Raw genomic sequence first — 26,796 nt, forward strand, 5'->3', positions numbered from 1 at the left:
ACTTTCTTGAATTTTTAGAACAGAATTAACCCAATCACTTCCTCAACATCTGGCAAATACCCTAAATGCCCTGTATGTTTTCCTGGTTTGTGAGCTAGTGAGATAACATTTTCTTTATTTTTGTGTCTATTAGTTAACAAATAAATTCATGTACAGTTTATTCATAGCCTTATATAGCCTATAGTCAGAATGTTTCTTTTGGTGTTCTGTATGTGAATAATTTCATTTTGCAGCATGCTGTTTTGAGCAGTGAGAGGGGAAAGTTTCACTGAATTTCCTGTAATAGACCAAGGCACTCACAAATACCTTGAAGACCTCCAGTGAAACTAAGTTCTTGCTGGGCAGTAAATAGCTGCTGCAATACAGTGAGTCAGTTGTTCCTAGACTGCCATTACTATCTATAAGATGTTAAAGCACAAGGCTCTATGAGGAATTTCTATCAAGACAGAATAATTACACCAAGAGGATCATAAGATTTGTTGAATAAAACCTCATGTTGACTATAATGCTGCTGTCTCTAAATATTTACAAAACCTGTGCAGAATGATCTGTAATTCCTGTAGTTTTCATCTGTGCCTGTTTCTCTAACTGCCAGAATGATGACCTTTTGATAAATTACAGGTGAATGCTAGGATATGTTTGGTAGTGTGAAGAGAAGCAAGCTCAAGTAAGCACACTTGAGTTTCAGTTCAAAGTTACTGAATGGTGAATACATCTTTACACTTACTTTGTGACAGGAACAATGAAAGTGCTAGGGAGGAGGCCTTTGCTCTGCAGATGACATGGCTTAGTGGGTGTGGTGATGATGGGTTGATGGTTGGACTAGATTATCGTAGTGGTCTTTTCCAACTTTAATGACTCTGTCATTCTGTAACTAATGGGAGGGTGCTTTGTTTCTGTCCTCTTCCAGAAATCGAGGCCAAGGAAGCTTGTGACTGGCTGCGAGCTGCTGGCTTCCCGCAGTATGCACAGCTCTATGAAGGTAGGCGCCTGGGCTTGCGGGGTGACTTTGTGGCGTTGATACAGAGCAAGCATGTAGCTTTGTTTTGGGATAATGTATTGTAATATCCACCATTACAGGAGGGTCAGGGGTATGACTGAAGTTCCAGTCCATAGGAGTTTTAGAGACCAGGTTGCTTTCTGCTACATTCCACACACATAGACATGCCAAAACCAATGAGACTCTGAAACACTCTGGAACACTCTTGGAGTTTTAAGTTTGCTTCAAATTCCTGCTTCAGGCTTTTTTTTTTTTTTTTTTTTTTTTTTTGGCAAAGGTTTTCCTCAAATAGAGCTCTCATGTCTTTATCTCTCTCTGACGTGCTGACACAGTAGAAACTTGCAGTTTTACCTGACTGTTTTACCTCTCCTGCTCTGATGCAGAATGACCTACAGAAGTCTGATTTAAAGAGGGACATCCTAAATATCCTTCTTAATGTGTGTTATTGTTCAGAGTTGTTTCCCCTCCCCTCCCCATCCCATGAAATTGCTTGCATTGTTGCAGAACTATTTTGCACTTTCTTATCCATCTCCATTTTTATAAAGCAAATTCCAGCTTGCAAGAACGAGCTTAGAAGGCCCATTATTTATAGCAAATAACTGTTGGAAATTACAGCAAATGCTGAGCTGACCTTGAAAAATGATCTAGCTGAACTTTCATTTGCAGCTGTATTAGCAATATGAGATGATAATAGCACTTTCAAAAGCAGCACTTGGCAAAAATTCCCCTTGCCTATTCAGAAGCTAAATTTCCTTTTGTTCCTACTCTTCCATTTATTTATTTATTTATTGTTGGTACTGATGGAGATGCCAAGATTTTCTTGGGATGCAGACCTGAGATTTTAATTCCAATCTTTGTTAAAAGTGGGGAAAGGACTCCAAGCTGAATATATGGATTTGTGGGTTTCATGTTGTAATGAGCTGTAAATCTCCTATAAAATGACTTGTGTTCGGAAAACATGACCTACCCATGGCTACAGTTGTCCAATTTAGAGACTCCAAGCTTATATATAGTTTCTAATTTAGAATCGGTTTCTTGCCCAACATCAAAGGGACTGCAGAGAGTGAGAGCGAGATGTGAAAGCAAGGCCAGCAATACCCATTGAAAAGACATGTGAAAACAATATGCCATTGTCCTTTTCAGGCCTCTTTGGTAGCAGCAACACCAACAAAAACAGCATCGACCTAAGTTAGGTTTAGTCCTAAAAAAGGACTTAGGAAGATCATCAACTTCTGGTCACCCCTCTATCTTTTGTTCTGCCATGTTTTCTTGTGGGCACACAAAGTTGTTTGCAACTGCAGCAGTACCTTAGAGTTTGTCCTTGTATTACTGCATGTATGTAACACCCAGTGGCTTTGGTGGAAGGCATGGCTGTGCAAGGAATGCTGAATCAGGACCTAAATGACAGTCAGGAATCTGTGGAGGACAGTAAATAATATATATCTTGTTGCTGCTTCAGAGCTGTAGTAAATTTACAGCTTTCTGACAGCATTGTTTCCTCCCCCTCACTCTCTCAGTTGTTTATCTAAATAATCTTTTAAGGAAAGGATGTGGTATGGGCTCTACGCAGCTTGGCATTCTTTCTTTTCAGAGTCTATCTCATTAATGTTGTAACAAACACTGAAACTGCTTGATGTACAGCCAAGGAGATTCTGTTTTTCATTCCAGAGATTTGGTTTTTACTGGCATTTTTCCTATCATGTAAGATACTAGCACTTAGATGGAGGTTGCTCCAAAAGCAATGCCTCCTCCTTACTTCCATGGAAACTGCAATACATACAGAGAGCACAGTAACACTGTTTCAGAGCAAATTCTCAGATAGGAAACTGTCTTTTTCAACATAGTCACCACCATTTACTGTGCATTTTCACCAGTAATGAGCAAAAGCCTGCATACCACACTCAAAATCTGCACCAGTGGAAGTGACCCACTGTTTCACAGCTGCTGTGACAGCATCACTTCTGGAAAAACATTGCCCATACAGTCCATCCTTCATCGACCTGAACAAATGGAAGTCAGAAGGTACCAAATCTGGACTATATGGTGGATGTGGTAGGACAGTCCAGCCAAGATTAGCAATGTGCTCCACAATCTTCAGACTGCTATCGGGCATGGTGTTATCGTGTTGCAAGAGAAAGATTGTTTTCTTTCTTCTCCAGCCTGACTCTGGAAGTTCAAGCCTTCAGAGTTGATAGTTCCTCCAGGTTCCAGGAAATTCAGAAGAATCACCCCTTTCCTATCCCAAAAGACAGTGCATATTGCTTTGCCTGCTGAGGGCTGCATCTTAAACATTTTCTTTGATTGGGAATTCATGTTACCAATCCACGGACTCCCATTTGGACTCTGGCTCATGGTGGTGATGCCACATCTCGTCACCCATAATAATGCGATCCAGGAAACCGTCACCTTCAGACTCATTTTAGTTCTACAGGTCCTAACAAGCTTACATACGTGTTCTTTCTGTTCCTGTTTGAGCCACCTGGACCTTGCACCTGTGTGACCCTGTGGAACACACCTGGCACAAACTCTGCAGTATTTCAATGTTGCCACCATCATTTCCAGTGCATTGAAGATGCTATTCAGCTCTGTACACGCATGACCATCCAGAACATGGCTTGTCCTTCTTGTAACTGTTGCCACTGCTGAAACACACCACCCACCACCTCACTCTGCTTGCATCCACTACTTGATCTCCATAAGTGTTCTGCGAGTGTTGATGAATGTCAGTTGGTGCAAATTTTTTTCCCCATGGAGGAATTCAGTGGCACATCTTTGCTTCGTCTGCACTTCCATGTCAGATGCAATTTTGTCACTATCCCTCTGCTGCCATCTGTCACATGGCAACAAAATGTAATGGAATATTAGCAGGAACGATCAACCTCTACTGCCATACCACCTCTACATACCATCCACCTCTGATGTTGTGGGCCAAGATAACAAAATATGAGGCATTACTTTTGGAGTATCACTTGTGTATTTATTTTAAATGAAGCTAGCCTGAACTAGTTTCAGCTTCTGGTATTATACAGGAAGCTCATGTTTGCCTTGTTTCCTTTCCTTTTGTTTCATCTTTGCTTTGCTCATTTTTTCCTTCTGTATATATCAGCTTTCAGTTATCAAAGCTGCACATGAAAGCTAGTACATGGACAGTGAGCATCTCTGGCATTTGAGCTGATTTTTATTTATCTGAGTATCAATCGCATCTTGGTTAGCTCATCTGGAGGCAGCTGGTGGGCTTGAAATACCACTGGAAAGAAGAGATTTTGTGATTCCTCATCTGTTTCTATTCCTACAGATCTCCTCTTTCCAATTGACATTGCTCTTGTCAAGCGAGAGCATGACTTCCTGGACAGAGATGCCATTGAGGCCCTATGCAGGTAGGTGGAAAGAAATCACACTGCATCTTGCAACTAAACTCTTCCTGCATAATAGGAGGTATAATCTGAGAAATGCATAACCACGAGTCAAATGTGTGTTATTGGCATAGCCATCATTGTGAGACTTTTTTATTATCAACTATCTGTATGCATTTTTAATTGAAATAGTATATTAGGCTAAGAAATCCTTGGGGATCTTACCTAAACCAATCTGGGAGGAAAATGTCAGTAGTATTTGTGATAAGAGTCTTTGCACCTATTTTGTAGGCATATCTTTTACTGTTATTCTTTACTTGCTCTTATTATTCTCAAGTTAGCAAGCTATGGGGAAGCAGAACTGTGCAGGCGACAGCCATCTGTGAGTGCAGCTATTGCATCGGTTCTGGCAGCTTTCCAAACTGTCTTCAGAATGAATACTTTTGGATTCTGTATGCACGATGGCCACAGCTCTGAATGTCAGTAACTCTAATGAATTACAAAACCCTTTTAAGAAATACTTTACATTTATAGTGTTCTTTTGCCATCGCTGCCATACTTGGAAGGGAAAGAGAGAAACTGGAATTTTGAAATTGCTCAGAAATATCTACAGGATTTTCCAACTAAGAAAACAGATTTGTTGTCCAGCCATTGGGAGGGGAAAAATTTCACTAACGTTAAATTCACACTGTGGATGCAGGGGAAGGCACCTATTCCATCAATATTAAAATGTGATACATCAGCCTGCTTATTTGTGTGCTCTGGAACTTGTGAAGTGATTGAACAGAAAGTACAGCAATGTGAATAAATGCTGTTTCCCAGAAGCATGGTCTTCCCTTGCCAGGAAAACAAAATATAGTCAAGCCAGCATATTTTGGATCTACTGTTCTCCTGCAAGAATACTTTTTAACCTGGGTTTATTTATTTAGATGGGAGGGAAAAGGCAGCAGGTTTTTTCTCACTGTTAAAAGTAAGAATGTGTCTTCTATATCTCTTTGAGACTTGCTGCTAACGTAAACAATAAAAGCAGTTACCACTTTTTCTGCACTTAGAGACCAGCTGAAGTTCTCTGTCTCAAGAATGAAATCTTATTTTTTAAGCCAGAATGATGTGAGTAAACATATATCTTGTGAAACTAGGCAGTCCTTCACAAATCTGCTAATCGTAAAATAGCCTGTTCGCTTTCATCTTCAAATTGCTTTCTGTGTAATGGGCACAAGAGGCTACAGGTGTTTCTTCAGCTTGAGACTGATTTCAAAGGCTGAGCTATGTCATTCTGAAGCCTCTGATTTATATATCACAGTTATCTTTTACAAAATAGCTTTAAAACTGAAGCTAACATTTCTCTAGAAGCTTTCAAATCCCGACTTAAAATAAAAGTGAAGTAATTCAGTTTACCATCTTGGACAACTGAATTTGACCCTTTGTAATGTGTGTTGGACAAAAGGAGTACATTATCACTGCATTTCTACCTTTGGGTTTGGGGGGTTTTTTGTTTGTTTGTTTGTTTGTGGGATTTTCTTTTTGCTTCTCCCTGTTTAATTTTGTAAAGCTCATTTAAAAACATGGAGAGGGTACGTCATTTGGAGTGCTGTTTCTTCCTCAAACCCAGGTTTATTTTGACTCATGCCATGGTCAGTGTGTAAACAGTAAAGGATCTTACTCAGTAAAGAATTTAGAGCTGTTTCACAGCTGTAAGTCTATCATTGTTTTTTTACTGAAAATTGGAGTAGTTCTGGAATTATTTGCATGTTCAGCACAGAGATAAATGAATGCTGTATACTTTTTAAGCTTGAAGCATTTTAAATTATAGTTTACATCTAAACTGCACTGTCAGTTGTTGTTTAATAGCCTTATTAATTTAAGCATGAAAAAATAACCTTAATAACAGTTTGCTAATATCTTGCAAAATTTCTTTCTAAATGGAAAAGGTTTCAATAGCCACGCCATTAATGATTTTCTTGAAAATCTATAAGTGAAAAGTGAGTTGAGACTTGAATTACGGGGATAGCATATGGTACTTGGTAACAGTAGAAGATAAATGGTCAGTAAATGTCACTAAGTGAGTTTATCATGAAATGTAGGGTTAAAAATCTAGGAGTTGTGATTCTGCTTTAGTTTGCTAGGGTGCTTCATGTAGTGATAGTGCTGCTGGCCATGGCTTTGTAAGACTCTATGTAGATTAATGATTGGGAATTTATCTTCAGAGGGTAACTGCCCACATAATGTGCTCATGAAACTAAGTACTGAAACACGCTTGTCCTAAAGGCTGTGGTTGCTAAGCACGAATTACATAGCAAGCTGTGATGGAAATCCTATTTAATCTCCTTACACATAACCAGAAAACTGCCACACTATCTGCGCAAGAGGTTTCATAAATCTTTTACCATCCGGATTTCTCATCCAAGAAATTGATTGCAATGGATTAGAGAGAGCAGCATTTGCTGCTTGTGCAGTCTGATTGGTGGAGAGCTGGCATCTATTGCAGGTTATAGCATGCAGATAAGCTCTGGGAACAAGGTATGGACTGTCCAATTAGGCGAGACGGTAAAGCTCCTATATCATCAGTTAGCTGCAGGTATAATGGGGCTGGAATTGGCCCTGCATTGAGGAACAAAGTATTTAAATCCATTAAAAAAAAAAAATTAAACTGAAGCTTACAGCTCAATCATACATTTATTGAGCTGGAAAATTCTAGTTTAAAATGCTTGTATCTCCTACACTGTGTTGCTTTCACTTTTCTTGATTATGTGGGATTAGAATTTTCTCCTTTTGAGGAGAGAAGAATGAAGTGGCAGTGATTAGAGCTGATGTAGAACTGACTGGTATTTAGATTAACAAAGACTTTCTATTATGAGGTCATATTTTCATGTATATGTTAGCTGAAGTTAGTCATTCAAGTCGACATTTTTGATAGTGTGTGCCTTATTTGGGATGCCTTTCTTAAAAGAAGTTCAAGCTAAGCTAGCTTGGCCATTTTTAATAGGATGACTGGGAAGAGCACATTGTTTGCATCATTTCCTAGGGAAGCTCCAGTACTTTGTGTTTTGGGCCCAGCCAGTACAAGGACTGGGACTAAAAGGCAGGCATTGTCATGTTGGTCTTGGTTAGGAAGAAGGGCTTTACAGAGCAGAGATGAAGGAAGCTGCAAGCCCAGGTAAGGGTTCTGCATTCTGTTGGGTGAGGAGAAGGGACCAGGTAGATACGGAGCTCTCTCCTGCAGTGAACTCTCTCTGGATATGAAGACCTGCATAGAGAAGGCTGACCCAAAGGCAATTACCTAAACAATGGGAAAGAATATTATCTTGTCATCCAGAGAGACAGCAGTTGGGGGTAGGAGGCCTTGTAGTGATTGAGGTTGAGATAGCAAGATGGTGTAACTGGATGCAGCCACTGCCTGTATCAGTCCTGCCCTGTCCCGTTGTCTCCACTGAGTTCATATGAAGATGTCACTGAGATAGATTAGGGCAAAATAAGATGTATTTAAATAATGAGACATGACCTCTTGCTTGTCAGTGGAGAAGTGATGACATTTATACCTGGGAGTGGACTCAGTGAGAGAGAGCGTCCAGAGTCAGAAGAGAAAATTGAGATTCATTACCCAGCATCAAATTGATAAGAAGATCTGCAGAAAATGAATGTGCTCTTAAGAAATATTTAAGAAGCAGTATTTAAGAAGAAGGATTTCAATATGCACAGTGAATATTAATAGAAGTTTTATAGTCAACTCTCATCCTGACAAAGCCTGGACCTTGCCTGCTCGGTGACTTGCAAATTCAGTGGCTTGTTGCCAGTGGCAGAGGTGCTGGAACTAGATGATCTTTGACATCCCTTCCAATTCTATGGTTTTGATTCTGTGGTTCTGTGATCCTGGCTCTGCATGCCACGCTGTGCTTTTGGTGTATGTAGCTCAAAGAACTTGTTGCTGTTGAACTCATGTAAAAGCTAAAGCAGTTTGTGGGTTGTGTATAACGAAACTCAAAGACCTGAGGCAATCACTACAGATCATTTAGGTTTTAAAAGGGAAACTGTTTTTGTGATGAAATCATGTCAGGTGTGTAACAGAGCCTTTGTTTGCCTCACTGCTTTTGTGTTTAACCCTGCTCACTGGGGGTTACCTTATCTTGCCCTCATTGTCATTTTTTGTGGGGTGCCCTGAGGTGTATATATATATTTTTTTTTTCTTAATACGCCTCTGGAAACAGAGATCTATCCTCTTTTTTTACCTATTTCAGGATTTTAATTTGAGTAGGAGAGAAGTCTGTGGATGTAATCTTTGTGAAATCAGAGATGGTTTTTATCAGACAGGCCGGAGCTAGATAAAGCCTGATGTGGGGATTCAGTGGTAGTCTCTTCCCACATAAGGCAAAGGTTGTCACACTGTGACATTTGTAAATTATTACACAGTATAGGACTGAAACCAACTCAGTACTCCCTGGTACTGAGGTCCTGGAGTTTGGAAAGAGAACAATTGTAAAGCAGGAGAAGAGAAAAAAATCCTTGGATTTTGTTGGAATCCATGCCATAAATACAACTGCTGTAAGGTCACATACCCACTCCACAGTGGGAAGAGCTGTGCCTGCTGGGTTAGGTCAGAGCAAAGATGGAAATTGAGAGATCTGGACAACTTTCCTAACCTGCCACTGGCCTAGCATCTGACCCATGGCAATTCTTCCTGTTTCTCTTCTTTTCTGCTGTGTTGTGGCTGGGTCTAATTATAGATCAAACTGTCCTTTTTTACCCCATGACTGCAGCAAAAGCACCAGTAGGAGCTTTTCCATTTTCTTTGATGGCCTCGGGATCAAGCCCTGTGTAAATACCATCTGCAACCAATCCTGTGCATAAAAGGGGAGAGGAAAGAGGAAACTAGTAATCCTTCCTGTGCACACATTTTCTAGATTCAAGTTACAAGTTTCAGGAATCTGAAAAGACTCATCTGAAGCAACGTGACAAGTCAGCATTTTCAATTTTATTTTTTCAAGTTTTGCAAAGCTTCCAGTAAAGGTTCTTCTTTACATTTTGCTGGAAGGAATTAGGTGCAAATTCTACCACTTCCTTCAGAATGAAGCAGGCTTTTTAAAGGTCAGCCTTACCCCTGGTGAATTTGCATGAATGAGGCAGTTCTGCTTGTCTGCCTCCCTCCTGCACACGCTATCAGTGGGTGAAATTCAACCCACTGAGGAATGAAAGATGAGTTTGCAGCTCTCCTAGCTCACGGCACAGCCTTGCAGGCAGAGGCTTACCATGAGGGAGGCAGGAGGAGGGCAAGGAGGACGTGATGCCTCTCACGACTGCCGAGCCACACTGGTGTTCTGGGGGACTGGATAAGAAAGAGAGCTTATTTTGTTTGGGGGATGTTGGATTGTTAGCTCATCAGAGAATAAAGAGATGCTTATGTACATTTCATGTGGCACTTCAAGATGTGCATGCAGACTGCTCTCACATATCACAGGGAGGGTGGTTAACTCTTGTTGCTGCAGCAATTTATTTATGTTGTTTTAATTTTAGTCCTAGAGTAAAATATTCTTACATATAAAATAAGCTTTAGGTTTAGGAAAGAAAAATCAGGTACAGGGCTTTTTAAAAACTGCGGTCCCAGGACAATAGTGAAAATAATTACACACTTCTCACAATCAAAATGTGCCCCTAGTAAGTGGGAAATTTAAGTTTTCCTGTTCAAGCTTTCAGATTGTAAAGTGCAATTTTGAAGTGACATGCTGTTTTACATTGACACGTATGTGCAGGGTCAGTATGTGCAGGGTCAGTAGGAAGCTTTTTCCTGTATTTGCAGTCTGTCGAGATTGATTGTTTCAGGGTTTGAATCTTTCATATTTAAATAAATGTAATTATTACAATTTATCGGTCACAGTGCAATTCTCAAGTACTGTAAGTTTCTATTTACTTCTGTTGACTTTGATTCAGGTAATAGTGACAAATAGTCATCAGTTCCTCCCTCCCTCTGAAGTTAGAATACAGCCAAATATAATGGGTTAATGGTTAAGTATAATTAGGGCTCTAATTGAAACCCTACTGTTGGCTATTTGTATGCAAAGCAGTTTAGGGATAGCCTTCACAAAAGCTTTTGAACTGCAATAGCTTGTGCGAAAACACTGGCGTTTTCTCTTAATATGGTTTCCTTTCTTTTGCAGGCGCTTAAATACTTTAAACAAATGTGCAGTGATGAAGCTAGAAATCAGTCCCCACAGGAAAAGGGTAAGTACCTTTGACATTTTCTGTTACAGCATTGTGTATTAATAAAACTTAAAATTTAAAAAACAAACAAACAAAAAAACCTAGAAGATTGTTTAGCTGTAGAGTGATAGAGCGAAAAGGGTGTTCTTAGTGTAGAATGACGACTGAGTAGAACCTGCCAATGACACATAGTCAAAACTCTGCTTACATTTCATTTTGTGTTGTCACTTAGTGAGAACTGAAGAGTTTGGCCACAGATAAAGCTTATTTTTCTAGCTAGCTCTTCCATGGGATGCTGTTCTCAGTCTGAAAGGCACTGGGCTTCTCTGCCTGCCAGCAAGGCTGTTTGTGTTGTAGCTTATTACCAGGCAGCATTGTGGAGTAGGCATGATGGATGGGATCCTGATCAGCCACAGTGAGCTGGCCTGAATGTTAGAACATCGTCCTTGATGTAATCTTCACAGTTCTGGTTCTTTGCCATCACACTGGAATTGTATTCTTTTCTTATAGTATAGGCAGAATCAATTTGACTGTGCTTGGGCTGCACAGAATTATAGCTCAGAATTAAAATGTTTACAAAATGCATTGAATACCTATTTTAGAAGTTTGCACGTCTCCAGGGAGTTTAGCAGGAGTTTAGAGGGTTTCTTGGATCTCCATGATCCTTTTGGAGCATGGTGAGAAAGCAGAGAGCACCTCCTGTAACTTCAGCAAGGCAGTGCTGACAGAAAGCTGAGTTGCTGGATTTTGCTAGTAAGGTACCACTTGAGAGCTGTCTTAAAACTGTGTGTGTGTCCTAGGAGGAATCAGTAGTTGATACCATCCCCTGGGATATTCTGACTGCAGATAAAGATGACTAAACTAAGGGTATACAATGCTGCCCTGCCCTTAACAAGAATGCATACAAATGCTCTGGGATTGTTTACCAGGAATTAATCCCCTCTTTCCCTATCTGTTTGTGGTATGCTGGAAACAGCACCCAAGCTCCAGAAGATAACGCTCTGAGGCAGCATATATAGGAGCTCCTTAAAAGAAGGGGTAGACCATTGGCTTGCTCTTTATAACCACCAGAAGAATTCTTCTTCTTTCTGAACGTTGTTAACAATGGAATGATCAGTATTGCTGTTAGAAGTCAGACCAGACCTGACTTCAGGTCCAGACCCCAGATCTTCCAGAGTCTGGGTGCTCCTGATTTTCATTCACCTCTTGTGTTCTGGCAGATGGACTTAGATTCTGTTCCCTTTTATTGTTGCTTTCATTAAAACTTTTTAACACTAAGAAAAAAATTGTGCCAACAGAAATATGTGATTCCTTATGTTTGCACTGACCTCTTTGCAAATTATGATTGCTTTACTGCTCCTTTTTTTCCAGTCAAACCACATTCACCATCAAACCATCCATATTATCCATTGACAGTTTTAGGTGACATTTTTCCTCTCAAAAACTTTAAATAAGCAATCTAGTCTTCTTGTTGTCTTGAGTCATGGACAGAAACACTGGTTGTAGTAGTTGGGAAGCAAAGAGAATGACACTTCTCTGCTTCCCTTATATTTTTGGTTATAAAAAATAAATATGGTGCTTCGCTTACTTTCCTGAGCTGATGAAATGTGCAATGAAAGGGAGAAAACAAAAACAACGCTAGGAGAGAATCAAGAGTTGAAGTATTCAGAAGTAAAATACTAGAAATATGAATAATTTCCTCGTTTTTCAGACTATAAATGTTTACATTCCTGGCACACAAATAGTTACAGATTGGGCAATGCTTGTATATTTGTTTTTTAATTAAAACAGTTTAAACAAATCATGTGAAACTTCAGCAGTCATGGATCTGTGTGGCAATTAGTTGTACCTACTCTTTACACCAAAGGTTATTTTGTGGTTTTATGGTGTCACATTAAAATATCTCACATTGGTTTTATTCTTCCAACTGCATGCAACTTAAAATTTTCCAGATACTTGGAAGACCAAATATGTCAGTCCCAGGATCACTCCCTTTCAGGATTTAGATGAAAAGATTGAGGTATAAGTGATGTGCGTGTAAGTGTGCCCTCAGGCATTACTCGTACATCAAACATAATCAGTGGAGATGCTATTTACAATTTACTTACGTGCTATGCAGCAAGCGAGCTTTTGCTGCTTGCTATCTGTGAGTGTTAAAGTCTGCCTGAAGCAAGACTGAAGTAGAAAGAAACTTCGCAAGACATTCTTAAAATGTGAGCTGCTAGCCTGTGGGAGGAAGAGAGGACCAGGTAGGAGCCTGGAGGCATCAAACTGTAGCAGAGCAAGAGTTTCTTTTGCTGTCTCATTAGTTACAGTGTGGAGACTTTAAACTTCCCAAATAGGTAAAGAATTAAGTTGCTACAATTCACAACATATGAGAAACATCTCTTAATTGCAAAAAGGAGTATAAACACAGAGCCGCTATCAACAGAGTGTAACTGGAGAGAGTCCGGGGGGACCCCAACCCCGGACTGACTCCAGTTTAAAATTTTATGCATGCCAGGAATTTCCATTGATCTGAAGGCTATCGACTGTGACCAATTAATTAAAAGCCTGTGGATACTAAGGTTTTCAGAAAAGAGCAAGTTAAAGCAGATTGCCTTGTTTGTTTCTTTTAACAAAGCATAAATCCTTTCTATTTTAAAAACTGTTAAGATATATTGTCTGTTTCATGTAATCTTTTCCTGTAATGGGTTTTATGGTCTAATCTTCTTCTCCCTGAAGCAAGAGACCGTTTTTGCTTTAAATTTGGTGAGAACAAGGTCATGCTTAAATCAGTTTAGTGGGCATTGTATTTAAATGCAATTGGCTGTTTGTAAGTTTGCAAGCAGCACTTTCAGGGCTGTTCTTCATTGCAGAGTGAAGATTCAGATGAAGACGAACCATGTGCAATAAGCGGCAAATGGACTTTTCAGAGGGACAGCAAGAGGTGGTCAAGGCTTGAAGAGTTCGATGTGTTCCCTCCAAAGCCAGATGTTAACACCTCCTCCTCCCCAGAGGCTCCTCTCCTCCCAAATGCAGCCAGCCGCGAGAGCGTGCTCACCGACCTCAGCGAGCGACAGGAGGTGGCCTCTATTCTCAGTACCAGCAGCACCAGCAGCCACCAGCCAACCCTGCAGAGCGAGGCCTCTAGCACCAGGACAAACTCAGTTGTGAGCATTTGTTCATCCAGCAACTTCATAGCAAACGATGACTCGTTCAGCAGCCTGCCTTTGCCCAGGGAGTTGAATAGCTTCAGCTTCAACACAAAGGCAAATGAGAAGAACACTAAATCTAAAACTAAGAGCCTGCTCAAGAGGATGGAGAGTCTGAAAATCAAGAGCTCTCACCATGGCAAGAACAAAGCTCCTTCAAAGCTTGGCCTTATTATTAGTGGTCCCATCCTGCAGGAGGGCATGGATGAAGATAAACTGAAACAACTTAACTGTGTGGAGATTTCTGCCCTCAATGGCAATCACATCAGCCTTCCCATGGTACGAAAAAGGAGCGTCTCCAATTCCACTCAGACAAGTAGCAGCAGCAGTCAGTCGGAGACAAGCAGTGCTGTCAGCACGCCCAGCCCTGTCACGCGCACACGCAGCCTCAGTGCATACAATAAAAGGGTGGGCATGTACCTGGAAGGCTTTGACCCCTTCAATCAGTCAACGTTCAGCGATGTGATGGAGCAGAATTTCAAGAACAGGGGAAGCTTTGCAGAAGATACTGTTTTTTTTATCCCAGAAGATCATAAGCCTGGCACTTTTCCCAAAGCACTCTCCAATGGCAACTTCTCCCCAACAGAAAGCAATGCTTCTGTGAACTGGAGGACAGGGAGTTTCCATGGACATGGCCATCTCACTCTTCAGAGGGAAAACAGTGGAGATAGCTCTAAAGAGCTGAGCATGGGGAAAAGGCGCAATTCCGCTAGCTCATTGAGTAGCCGCCTGAGCATTTACGACAATGTGCCAGGCTCAATCCTGTATTCCAGTACGAGTGACCTGGCTGATCTTGAAAATGAAGACATATTCCCAGAACTAGATGACATCTTGTACCATGTAAAAGGGATGCAGAGAATAGTAAACCAGTGGTCAGAGAAGTTCTCTGATGAAGGGGACTCTGACTCAGCGCTCGACTCCATCTCCCCATGTCCTTCCTCCCCAAAGCAGATCCACCTTGATGTAGATAATGATCGAACAACACCAAGTGACCTTGACAGCACAGGGAATTCACTTAATGAAACAGAAGAGCCCTCAGGGATGCAGGACAGAAGGGACTCTGGAGTGGGCGCATCACTGACACGGTCCAGCAGGTGAGCTTGTGGGACTTGGGGTGGTCCCAGCATGTCCCTCTTGGACCAGATGCCTCTGTAGTAGCTGCACTGTGCTCATTTAAGGCCTTCATGCAATACCATTTCAGGCCACTGAAGCATATACATGCTGTTCCCAGTGCTTCCAAAAACTATTAGAGCCATGGAAAGTATTTGTACAGCACTTCTAGATAAGTGATTCCCACACTTCATAGCTATATGTTTATATGTTCAGCTTGAGTCGTCCTTGAAAAACAGCTTGCTCAGCATGTCAGTGTTAAGGCAGTTTGGGGGGATGGTAATTCTTCAAACTGAAATGGTGTGTAAGAAGGTGAGGGATCTCAAGTAGGATTATTCACTTCTTAAAATGTCTAGGAGAGCCAATGGAAGTATGATCTGTTTCTTGTCAGAGTGTAGTAAAAACCTTTAGACTGACTAAAAAGTTGCACTTTTCAGTAGCAGGCTGTTTCCTATAACGTGCCTGCACATTACATCTGTGGGGAAGATGGAGAGTGTTTACTTTCTTTTGATTGCTGCAGCACTGTGGGGGTTTGAGGAAGCTCCAAAGGCCCCCCAGCTCCTGTTGGGATCTTCACCATGGGATGGAAGGCTGTATTGTGAATAGAGCAAGGGACTGAACTCTTTCTAGCTTTGTTTCCAGTTTTCCTTTAAAACTAGTGCAAATAATTTAGGGCATGGTTTCTGCTGTCATTTAGTCGCTTACAGTTGTGTGTATAAATTTAATGAGACTTTTAGAAGAGCTTTTAGTTTTCCATTTGATGTGTCTTGAAATCTGGGGCCTTTTATTCTTCACTGAGTTGTTTGATTCTGACTCTCCTAATGCTGAAAGGTCTTCTGGGGTGGGAAAAAAATCAACATTGTTTGAGCCCTTCAAGAATATCTGATAGGTCCAATTCATATAGGATAGCTCAGCGCACGTGTTCTCATCCACACACATTGCAGTGGGTGAGGCAGACATCCCAATGACTGGTCCTTACTCTGTTCTGCATCATCTCCACAGGCACAGGCTGAGGTGGCACAGCTTCCAGAGCTCTCACCGGCCCAGCCTCAGTTCAGCCTCCCTGCAGATCAATTGCCAGTCCGTGGCACAGATGAACCTGCTGCAGAAATACTCACTGCTGAAATTAACTGCTCTCCTGGAGAAGTACACGCCTTCCAACAAGCATGGCTTCAGCTGGTAAGGGCACAGTGCCATGTGTAGACAGGCCATCAGTCTGGGCACAACAGTTTCACTAGTCCTGGGCAACTTCTAGAAACATACAACAAGTCCCTCTGTCCCACTTTTTCCATACTTGCCTGTCTTCCTCCAGCCTATGCTGACAGTGATTTGTGGTTTCCTTAGACAGTACTAACGTCACTAACCCTTTAGGTAGGGCTAATCTCATTAGGATTGAGAAGCATGTTCATAGGAGCATATGAAAGAATAACAGTGAGGCAGAGGCCAGCCTTCTGTGCTGGAAGATGTCTGCTTTCCATAGCAAAAGAAGGGCTGATGGTGTATTGAGGCACTTAGTGCCTTATTATCTTATTATCCAGCAACTATCTCTTCCCTTCAAAGCACAATAAATTGGGTTCTAATAATCCTGTTAACTTGAAAAAAAAAAAAAAAAAAAAGTTGAGGGAGAAAAAAAGAAAGTTTGGGAGAATCATTAAGGTTTTTTGGTTTTTGTTTTTTGTAGCCAGCCCTTTCTGCTGTGTCCAGGTGTTTGTAACCGAGTTGAGTGTGGGTTTTTGGTTTTTGTGTGTTGGAAGAATGAAATAGAAAGCTCTTTTATTTTTCTATCTGCAGTACAGCCTGTGTAACCTTCAGGCTGCAATAAAATTTTTCTTCTCCCTACCACAGGCCAGCCTCCTCCCTTCCCCAGGAGTCATAGAGAGTATTTAGCTTCAGCATCAAAGTACCTCCTGTTCAAAGGCTGTTATTATGTCAGCCTTTCTAAATACAGAAGTTGTTTGTTCTGAAAGACAGAAATAAGTATTGACCAGTTATCCCTGCATGCTTCAGATTCTCAGTGGAGATCGCAATGTGTTTTTTCACATTCCTTTGGCATATTTTTGACAAAGCAAGTATTATTCATACATATATCAATAATGCCCTAAACTTAACTGTATGGCAATACAAATTGGTTCTGTTTTCCTATGTAACCGATTAGTCAGCTGTAAATATAATGCAGTGTTTGTATAGCTGTACTGTGTTTTGAAATGTTAAATGGGTCTCCCTGTTCACCATTTCTACCTTGTCCTTTTAGGTGTTGTACCATACATTAAGTTTTCTACTTGTTTAGGAAAATGAACTCAATATTCTCACATTTTAATAGTTTTTGGGGTTTTTCCTTCATGAAAGCAACACTTGGGAACTTAGGGATAAATTATTCTTTTGTACTTAGTAACTTTTTCCTTGGAGTCAAATGCAAGTGGAAAGGCATGTCATTGAAACTGGAGTAGGAGGTAGGAGTAACAACAGTTACTACTCCCTGACAAGGAGGGAGGTCCCTCAAAGGGGTTGTTTATAGAGCTGAAGTTTTTAGCTAACAAACTCAAATGTATTACATCAGTTTCCTGCTGTTATGCACTCTGGTGGGTGGTGGACCCAGTTTGAGGACTTTGCAGAGCAAGTAGTTGACATACAAAAGCTCATTGTACAAATGTCCATCTTTCTCGAAACCTAAAGAAGCAGTGTTATAAGGGGTCACTGACCACAGGATTTATTTTGACTCCTTTGCAGTTCAGTCTGGCCCCCGCAGTTTTACCCTGTAGCTTTTGTCCTACTAATATTAATAGAGTAGCACCACATTAATACTTACAGGCAGCATATTGCCCTAAATTTTAAGCCTTTCTCTTAGAGAAACTGTTTTCTGTTCTTTCCCTATTCCAATACCTGATTGAATTAGCTGGTTTATATTCTCAATACTTTCCATATTATTCAGCATACTAAAATGTTTCACTTATTTCACTTACTTTCTGCATTACTGAAAATCCACGAGATAAATGGCTGACAGAGGTTTAATCTAATTTTGTAATTTCTTTTACTTAATAGGGCAGTACCAAAATTTATGAAAAGGATAAAGGTGCCAGACTATAGAGACCGAAACGTATTTGGAGTACCGCTGCAAGTCAACGTCCAGCGTACCGGGCAGCCCCTTCCACAGAGCATCCAGCAAGCCATGCGGTACCTCCGTAACCACTGCCTGGATCAGGTGGGTTTTGCTTTGCTGTCTCCTATACACATTCAGCACCCATTCCTAGTGTTCCGTTAGTTTTTTGTAGTTCCTCAGTTCTACCGAAAAAGTAGACTCAGAATAAAACGTGCAATTCAAGAAAAAGCTTTCCATGAAATGACAATGCATACATAAGAGGTTAAAGAACATACTTAAATTTCAAATTTGCCAGACTCAATGTAAACGTATTTACTTTTCCATATACAAATATGTTTAGGTTGGACTATTTAGGAAATCTGGAGTAAAATCAAGAATTCAGGCTTTGCGTCAAATGAATGAGAGTTCAACAGACAGTGTCAACTATGAAGGCCAGTCTGCCTACGATGTAGCAGACATGTTAAAGCAATTCTTCCGTGACCTGCCCGAGCCTCTCATGACCAACAAGCTCTCTGAGACCTTCTTACAGATATACCAGTGTAAGTACTGAGATTTCTAAAGTTAGAAGACTAATTGTCATTTGTGTAGCAAGGGCAGAAATTTCTGGGTGCTACACGTGTTGTGTATGTCAATCTTTGTCTTTTTTGTAGTAGCTATTGTATTACAGACAACCACATAAGGAACTAATTTTATATTGTTTGTGCAATGATTTATTGGAGAAGTTCTTTTCATTTCACCTTTCTCTGGTGAACAAATAAATTCTCCATTGCTTGCTATAGAGTTTCCTTTCTTTTTTGAGTTTCTTTGATATTACAGTATATTTTCAAGCTGTATGTGATGTGGCTAAGCAGAGGAGATGTGCAAAGAGTACATTAACAGAATCTGGAGCTTTCGAGGGGATAGAAATTCACCGAATAACTAAGTTGTTTTTTGTTATTTTTCTAAGAGTGAGATTGTCATAATAGTTTTGTTTTCTTTTAATCCATATTCTGTTCTTCACCATCATTTTTGAAAACAACCTTCTAAACTGAAAGCTTTTCTAAGTTTTAGCTACTTTACCAGTACCATAAACAGAATATTCTTAGAATAAGTAGCATCAAAACATGTATTTATCAACATACCTGAAAAGAAATTAGCCATCTGTCTGGGATGACAGGTCCAGCTCCAGCAAGGGAGACATTCTCTATTGTGAGTGAAGTAAATCAGGTTCTGTACAGAAGACTGTTTTGTGCTTTCCAAACAACACGTTGCCCTTCAAACACTACTTCAAAGTTGTTACATTATAGGAATACTTTAAATGCTTTTTTAAAAACATTTTATAAAATGGCCAATGATTAATTAATGTTTGGTGACCAGGGCCCAAAGCTTCTTGAAATACTCATGGAGATCCAAACTGATGTAATGCAGGCACTTTGCTGATCCTGTTCCTTTTTCTAAGGCCAACCCACCTCTCTCCTCATGTATTCTTCCCATGGTAGCCTAGCTACGACACAGCTCACTGCAAAAACACTTTCCTTGAGCCACTACAGCATTTTGTGCCTTTTCTTATGATGATGGTACAAATGGTTTATATCATCCAGGAACTTCCCTCAGACCTCCGGAGGTGGAGGTGACAGTTTAAAATAAAACCATACGTACTGTTATTTCAGAGCACACTTTTGTGTTGGTTGTGTTTCAGTTCCCAGGAAAGTTTATGGAAAAACTGAATCAGACTCTCCACTTCCGTGCATATTAAGCAGCAACTCTTTCTGTGTAGTGCCAGAAAAAGCTTGACACAGAATCGCAGAAGTATCTGTTCCTTTCCTTTCACAGACAGTAGATCTGAGCTCCCCAGAGGTGGTCAAGAAGTATTCTCTCAGTGCAAAGCAAAATGCCTTAAAGCAACTGTAAATTTTGCTTCCCTACAAAGGACAGATTTTCTCTTTGCTTTAGAGTTATGCACCAGGCTGCACTCTGGAATTGCCCATACATGGCTTAAATGTGTTTTGAGCTGATTTAGGACAGAGCATGGAGAATAGTTAGTTTTTGCTTACAATTGCTTTCTAAATTCAACTGCCAGCCTTATGAAATTGCTGAAGCCCAAAGCAAATGCCAATTAAATATCTGATTAGCAGCGCAGGTATTATGGGGCGTGCAGTCAGGGCAGTGTGGTGTTAATGACAATACAAGTGCTCTGGGACTCAGACTCTCGTGTTGTCTTCGGGAATGGATGGCTTGTTGGAAATCCCTTTATAAGAAGCAGATCTGGTCTGGGTTATTTCATTATTTGTTCCCTTCAACATTGGAGGAGAAGGCCTTATATAAAGATACACGTCAAATTTTTCCAATGGATGTTTGTTGTTAGTAACCAAGGAGCTGTTTGATGGTATGGGGCTTCACAGCATTGACTTTCTTTTTCCACTGCATGACTTTGAATGATTTGCTCGATAAAGCAACCCTGTGTGTTTGGTAAAGCACTTTCTGGCTGTTTAATGACATCATTGTTAAAAAGGTTTACTAGCCAATCTATTCAATTAATTCACTTTTTCTAAAATGCATTAATGTTTTTAATTTCTTTAAAAGCAAAGAATTTCTAAATCGGCTGGACTGTGTTTGCTTGTTCACTGCCCGAGTCCAGGATTCTGTCATTTTAATGCATCTGTGGGAGCAAGTAGCTGTTGAAATTAAATCTAAAATTAACTCTGGCCTAGGCACAACTTCTTCTTGCTTGCATTTCTTGTGAGGCAGGAAATAACTGAGGGTAGTTAAACTAGTGGGTTAAAAAAAATTCCTTCATGTTTCCTATGAATGGTATGCATCCTGAAGGAAATCGCTTCAAACTTGAGTTAAATATTTGAAGCTGGAGTTTGCTTTGGGATGTATTCATGCTGTGTGTGTGGAAAATCAATGGGCTGATGAGAGAAATACTAATATTCTGCAGATGTGCCAAAGGATCAGCGTCTCCAGGCTATCAAGGCTGCCATTATGCTTTTACCTGACGAGAACAGGGAGGTCCTCCAGATTCTTCTCTATTTCCTGAGTGATGTCACAGCTGCTGTGAAGGAGAACCAGATGACACCAACAAACCTGGCGGTGTGCTTAGCACCTTCCCTCTTCCATTTAAACACTCTCAAAAGAGAGAATTCCTCCCCAAGGTATGTCTCTGGAGAGCACGGCTCATTGCTGCCAGTCCTGTTGACCCTTTTGGTCACCTTGAATGCCTCAGAAGGCATCAGATGTAGAATGGTCCTGTGACCCTACTTTTTTAACAGATGTGGTAAAATAGTAGCAAATTCCTAAAAGGGTAGTAATGGGGGGATGCCAAAGGCAAAGTTTAGTGGGAATAGCAAGAGAAGTCAGTAACAGCATGCCAAAATCTGGTCCCAAGCAGCACTGCTCCAAACCACCAGAAAATTCTGGAATGTGGCTATTTTCTTATCAAATATCTCTCTTGCTCTGCATTAAATAACTGGATTTGTGTGTGTATGTTCTTCTTCCTATGAAGGGTGATGCAAAGAAAACCGAGTCTAGGAAAACCTGATCAGAAAGACCTAAATGAAAATTTGGCTGCAACCCAAGGGCTAGCCCATATGATTGCTGAATGCAAGAAGCTCTTCCAGGTAAAACACCTCTGCAAAACCAATGGGTGCAGTATTGGCCGATATGGCTTAGGTCTGCCGTATAATGGAAAGTTACAAATGTCTCTTTATTTTAATAAGGATCAGTATGTGATGAATAACCTTCTAAAAAACTTTACATCCTGGTCTGAGTGCATGCATGAATTTGAAGGAGTACCAGGAGAATTGTTTTGCTGACATGGGTGCTCAATAGACACAAGACAGTTGTGGGGTCCAGGGCATTTTTGTTACATGAAGGCTTCATTTGAACCATGTCTTCCCGTTCTTATTGTGTGGCCATGAGGATCTGTGAGCTTCAGCTCTAACTACAAAGCACAAAGCTATTTCCAAGAGTGCCAGTGTTTGCTTTATATTTAAATTCCCAAGAGAGAGCAAGTCTAGGCCACAAAAGCATCCTGAACTGTAACACTCTCAGACCACCGGTTGGAAGGTCTGTAACAACTAAGGCATGCTCCCTCTGGGGCCCAGCATGGAGAACTAGACAAGTCTGCGTCCTGGTTTTCCTCACTGTCATCAAACCTTTTCAAAGCCCACAACTGAAGGCATGCCTGTCTCTCCTCTTGTAGCTGACAATTGCCCCTCCTTCAACTGGTCTGCAGGGTAAACTTTGCTGTGGGATGAAGTCTGGGTTGTGTATCAAAGAAGGGATACTCCACAGGGGAAGGAAAAAAAAAATAGGCACCCTGTAATTGAGAGACTAATTTGCATCAAATCAAGGTCACAGAGACACAAACTTCTTATTTCTTCACATTGAGTTCTAGATCTGACAAATATATCTTTTAGAATACAGTTGGTATGCTAGCTTAGGTAATTTGCAGATATAATTACACACACATACGTACAAAAAAACCTCTCTAGGCATCTCACTCTCAACCACAGGGTGTGACTACTGCCAACTTTAGACAGAAGGGAGTAGTGAGCATCTCATCAACAGGAGATGATGCATACCCATTCTTTGGTGACTGTGAAGCTGCGACACTAACTCTAGGATTTAGGGAGAAAGCTGCAAGAAGATGATTTGTCCTTTTCACCCTTCAGATACCTGAAGAAATGAGCCAGGGCCGGAACTCGTACACGGAGCAGGACCTTCGTCCCCTCAGCCTGGAAGAGCTCCGGGGCAGCAGCAGCACCATGGAGCCCTCCGACTACCACTGCTACCTCCAGGACTGCATGGACGACTTGCTGAAGGAAATGAAGGAGAAGTTTAAGGGCTGGGTCAGCTGTTCCACCTCAGAGCAAGCAGATCTGGCCTACAAGAAGGTATGCACACTAACTTGCTCCACCACTCTGCTTTTTAGTGCATCATCTCTAATACAAGCCAGCTTTTGGTATAGATATAACAGTTCAGTGCACACCTTTATTTTGTGGATAGATCTTAGAAAAAATAATAATCTTTTGACACAGTTGCACACCATCTAAAAACAACTTGTCTTTCAGCAGTAGTCAGTGAACATGCGTTGAATGGAGTTCTTGTGTTTATATAGCCCAGGAATGTTCACTGCATTGCATTTACACACACTCACTTGCGCAAAGCCTTGACAGGCCGACTTTTGTTATGCAGGCAGTGGGAACAAAGTTTCTCTGCTCTGATCTTGCACAGCTCAGAGCTAGCAGACAGAGATGTGTTTCAATCAGATTTGAGCTAGGATATTTTTAAAAAAATGAACTGGGAAAATTAGGGTATTTTTTTGTAGCACCACAATTTAACTGTAGTTCATGTGGGAGAACGTAACTCTAACTTAAAAATCATTTGGAAGTCAGTGTGCAGATGCTTTTTGCTCATAGGAAAACAACCTCAGTCTGAACTTACAACAACCTTAGTCCAATATATGTGCATTTGTGTGTGTATATTTAATTTTCTGTATTCATCCAATAGTATAAAATAAAAAGGAAATGTAAAATTTTCCCCAGGCATGTGAAGGTCCCCCACTCCGGTTATGGAAAACTACCATTGAAATTGCTGCTGCACCAGAAGAAGTTTTAAATCGTTTACTTAAAGAGCAGCATCTTTGGGATGAAGATCTTATAGACTCGAAAGTAATTGAACCTTTGGATAGTCAGACAGATATATACCAGTATGTCCAGAACAGCATGGCTCCTCACCCAGCCAGGGACTTCGTCATCTTAAGGTAAGAGATTTTTATGCTGTAGCCTTAATTTTCCATGCACACACAAACCTTGTCTACAGAATTTCTGTAGAAAGCATGTTGTATAGTTGAAAAACTTGTTTATGTACAATTTGAAGTAAGTATGTTAGATGTTTGTCAAAGACAAGATATTTTTTCTTCCTTTTTCATAGAACATGGAGGACAAACTTCCCCAAAGGAGCGTGTGTTCTTTTAGCAACTTCAGTGGATCATGACCGTGCTCCAGTGGCAGGTGTCAGAGTCAATGTGCTCCTGTCTAGGTATCTGATTGAGCCCTGCGGGTCAGGAAAATCTAAACTCACCTACATGTGCAGAATTGATTTAAGGTATGGATTTCTACTTTGTCCTTTTGTGCTGCTAACATGCGTAGTGCAAAATTTAGATGGTGCAGCAGGCTGCAGCTTAGTCTGTAGTGCATGCACATAAGACTCTGAGAGGTCACAGAAGATTATCTTTTGTACACATCTAACAGCAGGGAGGGTTTGTTACATTACAAGCCCCCAATTTGTGTTCCAACACAGCTGTTGGTATATAATCCCACCACTTTATCTGCCAGGTGTATTTATTTGAATGCAAGGACATGTTAATGTTGAATAAGTTAGTGAAGCAGACCAAATTCTCACAAAACTTCAAGTAACAGTTTGCTCACTGCAGCAAATTCATTGTGGAACAAATCTATGTATTAGCAAGGCTGAGCTGAGCAAGTAAGCAGTAATATGGAGATTTCACAGTCAGGTGTTGAACCAGCTACATCTGTGTTTGATTCTGACTAAGAAAAATGTACGCAATGTTGCTGATACTTTCTTCATTGTTTTTTTTCCCCATCCATTAGGGGTCACATGCCAGACTGGTACACCAAGTGTTTTGGACACTTGTGTGCATCTGAAGTAGTTAAGATACGAGACTCTTTCACTCATCAGAGTCTTGAGAGCAGGGAAATAAAATCCAGGTGACTACTGAAGAAGAGGAACAGCTGCACACTCCAGACCTCAGCAACTTAGATGTTACCCAAAACAGGCTCATCTGCTGCAGACCATCTGCAAGTCATGTCGTGAAGGGATGACAGCATGAGAACTTGACTGTGAGCACTGACTGTGGCCATACCATACACTTTAAAGCTGCTTCCTGTCTGTTTAAGGTCTATAGTGTAGACCTTGACTGGAATACAGAGGAGGACTGTGCAAAAAAGAAGAAAAAAAAAAGAGTATTGTACTATTAGGTGGTTTGAATTGCTTCTGAGAAGCAAAATTCTTTAGATGCAAAATATATTATGAAATATGGTGAAGGCTCATCATTCCCATGTGAAATGCTTAGCTTTATGTACATACCCATGTCATTTTATTTGTAGTGTGTTGAGGGACTTATGTATCCACTGGAATAGTTGGTACTCTTCAAAGTGTTCTCACTGAGATAAGCAGAGAAAGGTCTGCACAGAGATTAAAGAGTGAATGAGTGTATTGATGGTTGAAAGGATAGCAGAAGTTGAACTTGAAACGTGTCTGGTACACTGATAGGCAGCCAGGATGGATTTTAGTATACTGGATACAGTTGCCTCTCCTGTGGACCAGGAGTAGCCATCCTTCCCATTTGTCCATTCTGCATTTTGCTGAGCTCTAAAGCTGTTAAAACCCCTATGCAGATGTTACAGTAGGCTTGCTCTGGCTACTGTTCACTCCTTATCCAAATGATCTTTTGGGAGTGAAAGCAATTCTATAGCAACTTTAAGTAAATAAATATACTTTGAAACAACATAACAGCTTAGAAATGAAATGCCTACTTAACAAGCAAGAGAGCTGGTAGTGTCAATTGTTATATTGCCAAAAATATTTGTAGATTTTAACCTCATTAATTATATGTATGTGTTTTAATGAGCTGTTAAATATTTTACCATCTTCTAATAGCTCAAGAGGAAAAATTAAACACTGGAGTCACAGGACTCTTGCAGCAACAGATGGAGTGAGTTGGGTAGAAGACTTCTGTAAGAGTTTGCTCCCTTTCTCTCTCTCTCTCTCTCTCTCTCTCTCCTTTGCCTGTCTTCTTAAAAGCTGCACGCTAACATGAACAGAACCTGAATGTGAGCAATTCAGAGGGGTATGGTTGGGGGCAGAGAGAAGGGTGGGATTTTGTCTTGGGTTTTATTTGCTTTTAATTCCTTTGGGATATCCCCCACACACACCCCTAATAATCAAAGTATATGAACTGTAGGAAGTGTTGAGGTCCTCCAGAAAGGTGTTGTTCAGTAGGTCTTACTGTAAAGGTGAGGTGCAGTATTAAGTGATAAATGTATTTTGTAGCAAGAGTATGAATGAGTGGCAAGATGGAATTTTGACTGAGACTTTGTTACCATTGTCAGTATTATTTTAAGCTTTCTGATGAAGATTTTTTTAATTAATTATGGCAAATAATGTAGTACTTCCAGTAATAGTGTTCCTCATGAGTAGGAAAACCTTGTATATTCTTCTACATCAAACACTTTTGAATTTGTAAAATTGTATGTTGTACATACCATTCTATTGTAAACATGTATACTTGCCCACAGTGTACTGTCAAACATAGATAAAGCATGGTAAAGATTATTTAAAATATACCTGTATTTATACCTCAGATATTCTTTTTGGGTTTTTGTACCTCAAGTATGTTTTCTATTGTAAATGTGCTTTACACGACTATGATCTAAGTGAGAGAAAGGAAAATGTTTAACTTGCTATAGATGTCTGTACAGAATATATCCAATAAGTGCACTATTAAATGTTTTAAAAAGATAATTTTTATTTTTTTCCACATCCTTCTTTCTCCTCCTGCCTAGAGCCTCTTTCTGCAAGCTGAATCAACACCCTCACTGATTTCTCCAGCCATTTGAACTCCTCCTTTTTGGGGCATGGGATCAGCTGAAAGTCCTCCTTTCCTCCTTCCAGTCCCCCAGCTTTAGTTGGGACTTTCAATCACCATCACCTATCTTTCTTGTCTACAAACACACACACCATTACCCTAGTCTATGAACCATCCATGTAAGTTGGTCATGGTGTTGTTCTTTGGACTCCCTCCATTCCAACCATCCTTCAGTACAGGAGGAATGATTCAGTGTT

General features: G+C 40.5%; 1 protein-coding gene across 10 annotated transcripts in view; it reads left to right on the plus strand.

Annotated features, from left to right (window-relative positions):
• Positions 1-26,475, plus strand: part of DLC1 (DLC1 Rho GTPase activating protein) — a 260,198-nt gene extending 233,723 nt beyond the window's left edge. For all 10 annotated transcript variants that reach the window (XM_046940463.1, XM_420693.8, XM_046940464.1 and 7 more), the window contains 13 exons: positions 911-982; positions 4,296-4,377; positions 10,503-10,566; positions 13,404-14,833; positions 15,852-16,028; positions 17,889-18,048; positions 18,287-18,485; positions 20,867-21,080; positions 21,431-21,545; positions 22,602-22,823; positions 23,475-23,692; positions 23,863-24,036; positions 24,543-26,475. In XM_046940463.1, the coding sequence (XP_046796419.1) occupies positions 911-982; positions 4,296-4,377; positions 10,503-10,566; positions 13,404-14,833; positions 15,852-16,028; positions 17,889-18,048; positions 18,287-18,485; positions 20,867-21,080; positions 21,431-21,545; positions 22,602-22,823; positions 23,475-23,692; positions 23,863-24,036; positions 24,543-24,663 (3,248 nt within the window). In that variant the 3' untranslated portion in view covers positions 24,664-26,475. The remainder of the gene's footprint in view (positions 1-910; positions 983-4,295; positions 4,378-10,502; positions 10,567-13,403; positions 14,834-15,851; positions 16,029-17,888; positions 18,049-18,286; positions 18,486-20,866; positions 21,081-21,430; positions 21,546-22,601; positions 22,824-23,474; positions 23,693-23,862; positions 24,037-24,542) is intronic.
• Positions 26,476-26,796: the final 321 nt, after the last annotated feature.

The sequence above is a fragment of the Gallus gallus genome, chromosome 4 (assembly GCF_016699485.2).
Source record: "Gallus gallus isolate bGalGal1 chromosome 4, bGalGal1.mat.broiler.GRCg7b, whole genome shotgun sequence".
Taxonomy (NCBI): Eukaryota; Metazoa; Chordata; class Aves; order Galliformes; family Phasianidae; genus Gallus; species Gallus gallus.